Here is a 9,029-nt window from a genome sequence, read left to right as displayed (position 1 = left end):
TGGATTGCGAGTTCCACATTCACGTCTGCATTTGCCTTTTTTTTTTTTTTTTCCTTGACAAGCGCCTCTTGCACTGTTCATGAGAGATGAACAGTGCAAGTAGGCAAAGCTACAGTGTTAAAAGAGTAAACACTGTTGCAGAAATTATTTTTTTATTGTCTTCGGTTTTCAGTTTTTAGGAAAATAAGCAGTATCCAAACGGACACTAAAGATAAGCACCTAGAATTTAAAAGGTACTCCTTCCCTCCCATTTTATGTATCTTAATTTTCATTTTGAGTCACCTCAAAATATATATCAGCATTCCAAAGTTGGAATTTTTACTTTTCAACTCCAAATATCCATATCATATCCTATTAAAACAAACAAGATTCTTATTAAATGTCATGATATCTTTGACATATGGTGACCATAAACCTAGGGACAACTTTTTTCACAATTGCTGACATGACTTATTATGGTTGATATATAATGAAAGTCATGACAGCTGTGGACTCAAGTAAAAGTATGTTGTTCCAATCATGTCGCTATATTTTACCTAGAGATCGAAAATGTGTTAGAGAAAGTAAGCAAAATGCAAATAACAAAAGAAGCATAACATTAACATTACCCATAAAATTATTTCCAAGGTCCCAAGTTCAACCTTGGAACCATCAATTACATTTATGCTTCCAACCCCACCAAGAACAAGATTCTTTAATGTCTCAGACCCAGTAGGACCACATTTGAGTAAGCATATACTAGCTTTCTCAAGAGCTGCTTGTCCTTGATCACCCTAGATCCTGCAATTTCAGTTTCACATCAAATTTCAGAATAGAATTCTCAAAGGAAAACAACAACAACCAAGCCTTAGTCCTGAAATTTTTATGTCGGTTATGAATTTTCAACAGATTAGCTAGGATTGACTACATGTCTTCTTCTTTTTTTCATCATTTTATTTTATTTGAGTCATACACTATGTTACTTTCCTAATTGACAAGTCCTATTTGACTACTTCCATTAATATCATTTTCAATCTTTCTCTACTTTTCTTTTTTCATTAATCTCTCTCATCTCAACATGGCCAAACTATCTCAAGCAACTTTGCCTCATATTTCACCATTTTGAATACTACCTTCCACAGAAATGCAACTTTGTGTGTGTATTTCCAAGCTATTCGTGTTCATTAACATAAGAAAGGTATTAAGAAAACATTAAAAAAGTTCTAAAAAATTTTAAACAAACAATGCCAACCAAAAAAAAGAGGACAATCAGTAGCTTCCTTATAATAAATCAATATGCTTTTTATTGTCAGAGCGTTCGGTGCTCTCTCTGACTCTCTCTCTCTCTCTCTCTCTCTCTTTCGCTCACAGTGGCTCGCTTGACAGTTACACTACGCAGTGTGTGCGATTGGATTTGGTGGACCTTTGGTCCTTTGCTTTGGGCTTTTTTTTCTTCTGAAAGAAAAAAAGCCCAATAAAAAATAGGGTGAAGGTATCCTAAGGATGAGCAGCACGTAGGACATTGAGCCCAATAGAACTACGCTGTCCCACAAAGAGGAGATAGGAAACCACCGGGAAAGAGAGAGAGAGAGAGAGAGAGAGAGATTCAGAAATCAAAATCACATTTGCGAGCAGCAGATCAGATTGGATCGGATTATGTCAAGCACAGGAGCATATCCGGGCACGTGGGCCCATGCCCTCGTAAAGGTGTCCCCCTACACCTTCTCCGCCATCGGTATCGCCATCGCCATCGGCGTCTCCGTCCTCGGCGCCGCCTGGTCTCTCTCAATTCTCTACTCTCTAATATCTTTCCTCTTATCATTATCTTTCAACTTTTTTTGTGAAAATCCTAATGTTGTAATTATGTGGTTGTTGTTGTTGATAGGGGTATTTACATAACCGGAAGCAGTTTGATCGGCGCTGCGATCAAAGCTCCCCGTATTACTTCCAAAAATCTTATTAGGTATTCATTCTATCATTTCTTCATATTTTAGTCGAAACGAAACAAAATCAGTCTTATTTGTTGATATGAATTTTAAATCTAATTAGCCATTTATTGATGATTCAACTTTTTCACGGTTTGTTGGTTTACAAAGTGCTTTTCTGGGGTTACGTATCTTTTGAGTTTCGGTTAAATTTGAATTGAACTTGATAACAAACTCACACTTGCTTGGTGTTTTCTATAATTGAAATGCTGCAATAAGCCCTATGATCAATTCAGTAAGCTTTTTCGTTCTCGTTTTATATAATTATTAAGAGATCCTTCCCTTCCTTTCCCTATGTTACATCGCTCTGTCAGTAGGTTTTAGTATATAATAGTATAATACATATCTATGCAGTTGATAAACTATGCACTGCACAAGTCACTGAAGAAGTTGTGATTATCACATAGAAAATATGATATGATTTTCCTCAAGTCTTTTAAAATTAAGAATACAATATGACATGAATACTTTAATTAATTTATATATATAAATCAATATCTTTAAGTGCATATTATGTAAATTTTATTTTTAATAGATAACTAAGAAATGTTAGGAAGCCTAAAATGCGTGTGTGTTTGAGAGAGAGGGAGAGAAAAATAAAATTAAAGAAGTATGCCACTGTATCCATGAGTATCCGGATTGGATACAGATATGGCTTCTACTGTGTAGTATATACATGCTTCCTAGACTACAATGGTGGAATTGAAATCTGTAAGTAAATGTGCATTGCATTTGTGTATTATGCAGAACGTGAACTCACTCCTTAGCCTAGTATTCAGTGGTTGGGTGATGTAGGACAAATTGTGGAATCCTATCTAGCGTGCTTGTGGTGGGTTTAGAGTTATGAAAAATTGTGGACTTGGGATTCATGGTTTAAGAAGAAGGGGTTAGGGCGATAAGATGGGAAAAAAAGGACAATATACAATTTCTTGAAATAAACAAGTTGTCAGAAAATAGTGGTTACAGTTTTATTTAGGAATCAAAGGTTGGTTTGATGATTATTTGATAGAAATAGTATGTGGAGTCTCAGAGTTCTAATAGGTAACAGGAAGGCTTCATTGGAAGTTTTAATGAAGAGGAAAACAGAGAAATTAATGGTTTCAGGTGCTGTTTGAGCTAGATATCATTGTTGTATTTAGGGGAATCATATTTTGTGGAGATAGGTGTTTGTTTCACTAAATTCCTTATTCTGTGAATTTACTTTCCCAATTCAGCATCCTCATTAATAGGATTAACTTAAAAATCAACAAAACCTCACGGGAAACAGGAGGAAAGATAAAGATTATATAGAAGATCAATTAAGAAAGAGGAACATGTGTTGTTAACAGATGCAGCATGTGTAAGAATTGTTAGGAGTCAGTGGATCACCTACTCCTGCACTGTTCTTATGCATATAATTTATGGACATTTGTGTTTAGCCTGTTTGGTGTTTCATGGGTGATGCCTAAGCAAGTGGTGAACTTGCCAGCTTGTTGGAATAGGGCTGTTTGTCGGTGTCAAATAGCAGTTGTTTGGGGGGTGATTCTGTTCTGTCTCATGGGGAATATTTGGAGAGAACAAAACCATCCTTGAGTTGAAACAGTTCTTTTTGCTTTCTTTGTTTGATTGGATTATTCTTTCACTTTTGGATTTTTTAGATTTGTGTACTTTTGCTTAGTTTTTTGTATTACCTCAGTACACAGCTTGTGTACCCGTGGGAGCATTTTGTACTCTTTTTTTTTTTTTTTTTTTTAGCTATGGATTCTCAATAGGATAGTTTCCTCCATTCTACTCTATCTATAGTCATACTCTCTATTACTCCCTTAATTGTCATATCATTTTTTTTTTTTTACTTCTACTAATGTGATTTTTGGTCTTCGTGCCATTATTTCCATTCCTTCAACTTTGATCAACTTGTTCTTTCTCACTATTGCCTAAGTCGACTCTCCCTCATCTTTTCATCAATAGGGGCTACCCTTATCTTTAAGAAAATTTCTTCATTTCGAACTCTATCTTTCTATGTATTTCCACTTATCTATTTTAACATTCTCATTTCAGCCATACTCATTTTATGAATATGCTGCTTCTTAAGTACCCAACATTCGATATCATAAAGCATAGCTGGTCATATAGCAGTCTTACAAAAATTTTTCTTTAACTTAATAGGTATTCTAGTATTCTATGATTGCACAACACTCTTGATGCGCTTGTCCACATCATCCACCCTACTCTTATCCTATGATTCACGTCATCTTCAATCTCTCCATCTTTATGAATTATTGATCTAAGATATCGAAAGTTGTCACTTTAGTATCCCTTGACCATTAAGTCTTACCACCCCTTCGTTTGTGTTTCTTTTTCTACTAAATTTACATTCCATGTACTCTATTCTGGTCCTACTTAATTGAAAGCCTTAGATTCTAGAGCATCTTGTCAAATTTTTCTAACTTGGCATTAAGTAGATCAATCAAGACGATTTGGTAAATATTATAATGAGAATGATGTTATCTCTCTCTTGTCCATGGGTCGCTTGAGGTGTATTTGCTTATAATTTTGGGTTTTAGGGGTGTTTTTGTTTTTTTCTTTTTTTGGGGGGGGAGGAGGGGGAGGTGTTGCTGTGATGATTTTTAAGCCTAGGTTGTAGATTGTCTCATATCCTTAAAAATAATCTTTATACATCTAGGTGTAGCAGTAGATCTGTTATTTGGATGGAGGAATTGGTCAGCGCTTGTTTGATATTTGGAATTTGCCACCGTTGTGTTTGATGTGGAGCATTTTAAGAGAGCGTTATAATCACACATTTGAGGATGAGGAGGGTTAGGGGAATCAGCTTCTTGCCTCATTTATGGACTCTTTGTTTGATTGGTCTCGAGCTTGGGGACTCACATCTAGTGGCTCCCTCCCAATAACATTTTTTTAGTTGTTTTGTTCTTCTTTGTACTTCTTGGCTGCCTTGTGATCTTTTCTCATGAAGTAGTCTTTTTTTAGTAAATCTTTTCTTACTTATCAAAAAAAAAAAATTATTACCCATAAAGAAGAAATAGCATTGGTTCAACATCAAACTTGAAACTGTGAAAAAGTAGTTGGAGCACTAATATTTCTAGCGTTTTGTTTGAATTTAGAGATATAGCATTCTTTCAAACTATGATAGAAAACAATTCTCACTTACATTGTCTTCAAGTATATACAATGTACAAGGTACTATATAGTATATAGACTTCTCTGGCTCATCATGAGTTGGATTTGATGAATGCCTTAAATATGTTTCTGTACAAGCAAGCTTGGATAGATAGATAGATAGATAGATAGATATATATATTAATGGATGAAGTTGCTCGACCCAATTTGAGGTTTTATTTTATAAATGGGTAACTAGGTTTCTGTTTTCAAGTATCATATATTATGCTCCAATCATCCTCACAATGTTAAAATTCAAGGCAAGTTCAAGCTTTAGAGAATTTGATTTAGAAGCACACAATACCATATAGTTGCAAATTATATAATGTCTGAATATGGAAATTGCAATTTTTTACCTTCAATGGTACCTTGAATTGAATCTTTTTTTATCCCATTCAATGGACTAGCAAAGCACTTCTTCTAGTTGAACTTCTCATGCACAACTACTTATTATTTTGTGGTATAAACCTATGATACCTCTTTATGTGATGATGGCTCCGGTTCTTTTGTTATTTCAGTGTTATTTTTTGTGAAGCTGTTGCTATTTATGGTGTCATTGTGGCAATTATTCTACAAACAAAGCTAGAGAGTGTTCCACAATCACAGATCTATGAACCCGAGTCTATTAGAGCAGGATATGCAATCTTCGCGTCTGGGATTATCGTGGGCTTTGCAAACCTTTTCTGCGGGTTCAAATCTCCTCTCTTTTACCCTTACATACTCCATTGGAATTCTCCTAATCAAAACTCAGAATTATTTTCTTTCCTTGCTCTTACAATCCTTCTGATTCTTCTTTTAACAACAGGTTGTGTGTTGGAATCATTGGAAGCAGCTGTGCTTTATCTGATGCTCAAAACTCCACTCTTTTTGTGAAGATACTTGTGATCGAAATCTTTGGTAGTGCACTTGGGTTGTTCGGAGTGATTGTGGGAATTATCATGTCAGCTCAAGCCACATGGCCAGCAAAAGCGTAATTTGCTGTTCTCATTGGAACACTATGAAGCGGTTATGACAGAGTGCAGTGTATTATGTATCGTAAATGGACTTTGTATCTTGTTCTTTCAGCTGTTATTAATAGGCATCATAAAAGTTGGTGTGGAGATAGAGATTATTTAATATTAGGATACATTTCTGTTGATGGAAATGAATTTGTTAGCATGTTAAGGTTGGTATGGAGATTCATTTGCCTCATTGTAATGTTGGGCTGCATTCCAAACAGAAACAGAAGAAATTTTAGGAATATGTATCATTCTACTGACTTTTTTTTCCCCTCTTTTTTTATACAAAGTGGTGCCCAACTTTAGTATTTCACTTTGTACCCATGAAACACGGAACTCCATGGACAAACTTTACAGGTCCTTCAAAGTTCAATTATATTGAGACCATCACCCGGATGTCCGGTGACAGAGCCACTTGATGACTAAGGGGGGCCTAGGCCCTTCCAAAATTTCTGAAAAAAAATAATTTATTTCTTGAAAATGTCTTAAGTAATTTGATAATTTTTAAATAATCTTTTCATTTTGGCTCCCCATACTTGATAATATACATAGTTCATACATATTTAAGAAAATTTAATAAAAAAAAAAATTAATATGGCCCCCTCCAAAGATAAATTCCTAGCTCCGCCACTATGGATGTCCCTAACAGAATTTTGTAATCTTGACTTATTGGGGTATTGTGTTGAACCCCTCTCCATGCCAACCCTTTTTCCCTTTATGATTAGTTTACTTGTTAAACATGTTATTTCTCATAAGATGGGTATGAATATAGATAAGGGGTGTTCATCAATCGCTGGATCTCTAACATCACGTTGACCCTTGCTTTTCGGAAGAATGCTTCCAACTACACATCACAATTGTTAGTGGTCAGCGGCCAAATAACCAAATACCACTGTTGGCTAAATTATGTAGTGTTTTACTACTATTTGAGAAATATTCAACAATCTATCACCTTTTTTAAATTTGAGTTTGTGAAACTAGAGTAAGACATGAAACTTAAGTTTCAAAAACTCAAGTTTTATAAATAAAAAAAAATGTCACACAGAACTCCAAAGGAGGGTTCCTGTAATATGAAACTCAAGCTCTTGAAGCTTGAGTTCTTCAAAATTTGACATAAATGTTTTTATAGGAAAATACAACATGCTCCCAGATAAATATGTTTTGTCTCTTATTATGATTTAACTGTTGACTACAACACGTGAAAAAAAACACTTTTATTGACAAAAAATTAATTCACCAAAAGTACACCACCTTTGCTTATGGAAATCTAACTTCTCCTACACTATTGAGGCAAGTACATAGACTTTTACACTCAATCCTATATAGCACTACGTCCTCACTTTTCCTTGATATCCAGGCTATGTAGACATTAAAGCTTTGTTCAAATTTTAAAAAACTCGAGCTTGAAGAGCTCGGGTTTTGTTTACAAGGAACTCAAGCTCACCGTGGATTTTTTTTTAATTAAAAAAATCCACCTCAACGAGTGTCACGGTGGTTATTTTTATGGAACTTGAGTTCCAAAGAATAGTAGATTCTTAAATATTTTCAAAATAGTGGTAGATCGGTACAAATTTTGGCTAACAGTGGTACTTGGCTATTTTGGCTCGGGGTCAACTCATGCCACTATTTCCATCGGTTAGCCATTAGTTTTTTTTTTTTTTGTTCCTCAACTATCAAGCATAAATACACAACCAAACAACCAATGTCTCATTCTTGAGAGAGAGAGAGAGAGAGAGAGAGAGAGAGAGAGAGAGAACCTAGCACTACAACACCTCTATCATGCTAATGTTGTAGAAAAAATTTACTTACATTCATTTATTTAGTAAACAAGCTAAGTTTAAGTTCGAGTTTATGCTTGACTATGAACGAGACAAACTCAAACGTAATAATATGTTTGTAAACAAGTTCATGAGTATAAAAGTTGAGTTGATATATATATATATATNAAACATAATTTTCATTTAAGTAAAATATAATCTATAAATATATATGCCAACAAATTATAATAATTAAATATTCATTATCTTTAAAATGAACACAGGTATTTTTACAATTATCTTAACAAATAAAAGGGAAAAATTGAGTTATGAAGTATTATATATTACTATTTTACATTTCATACACAAAAAAAAAAATTATATATGGCTCCCTCCAAAGATAAATTCCTAGCTCCGCCACTATGGATGTCCCTAACAGAATTTTGTAATCTTGACTTATTGGGGTATTGTGTTGAACCCCTCTCCATGCCAACCCTTTTTCCCTTTATAGATTAGTTTACTTGTTAAACATGTTATTTCTCATAAGATGGGTATGAATATAGATAAGGGGTGTTCATCAATCGCTGGATCTCTAACATCACGTTGACCCTTGCTTTTCGGAAGAATGCTTCCAACTACACATCACAATTGTTAGTGGTCAGCGGCCAAATAACCAAATACCACTGTTGGCTAAATTATGTAGTGTTTTACTACTATTTGAGAAATATTCAACAATCTATCACCTTTTTTAAATTTGAGTTTGTGAAACTAGAGTAAGACATGAAACTTAAGTTTCAAAAACTCAAGTTTTATAAATAAAAAAAAATGTCACACAGAACTCCAAAGGAGGGTTCCTGTAATATGAAACTCAAGCTCTTGAAGCTTGAGTTCTTCAAAATTTGACATAAATGTTTTTATAGGAAAATACAACATGCTCCCAGATAAATATGTTTTGTCTCTTATTATGATTTAACTGTTGACTACAACACGTGAAAAAAAACACTTTTATTGACAAAAAATTAATTCACCAAAAGTACACCACCTTTGCTTATGGAAATCTAACTTCTCCTACACTATTGAGGCAAGTACATAGACTTTTACACTCAATCCTATATAGCACTACGTCCTCACTTTTCCTTGATATCCAGGCTATG

The 9,029-nt window shown here is 34.3% G+C and overlaps 1 protein-coding gene across 1 annotated transcript; it reads left to right on the top strand.

Moving 5' to 3' along the window:
* Positions 1-1,497: 1,497 nt before the first annotated feature.
* Positions 1,498-6,426, top strand: LOC112019332 (V-type proton ATPase subunit c''2). Its single transcript, XM_024051863.2, has 4 exons — positions 1,498-1,757; positions 1,865-1,942; positions 5,639-5,809; positions 5,926-6,426. The coding sequence occupies exons 1-4, from the start codon at positions 1,636-1,638 to the stop codon at positions 6,092-6,094; spliced, it is 540 nt and encodes a 179-aa protein (XP_023907631.1). The 5' UTR covers positions 1,498-1,635; the 3' UTR covers positions 6,095-6,426.
* Positions 6,427-9,029: the final 2,603 nt, after the last annotated feature.

Source organism: Quercus suber, unplaced genomic scaffold, assembly GCF_002906115.3.
Source record: "Quercus suber isolate HL8 unplaced genomic scaffold, Cork oak 2.0 scaffold_471, whole genome shotgun sequence".
NCBI classification, from domain to species: Eukaryota; Viridiplantae; Streptophyta; class Magnoliopsida; order Fagales; family Fagaceae; genus Quercus; species Quercus suber.
Note: the sequence above shows the minus strand (reverse complement) of the source record. Positions and strands in the feature narration are given on the sequence as shown.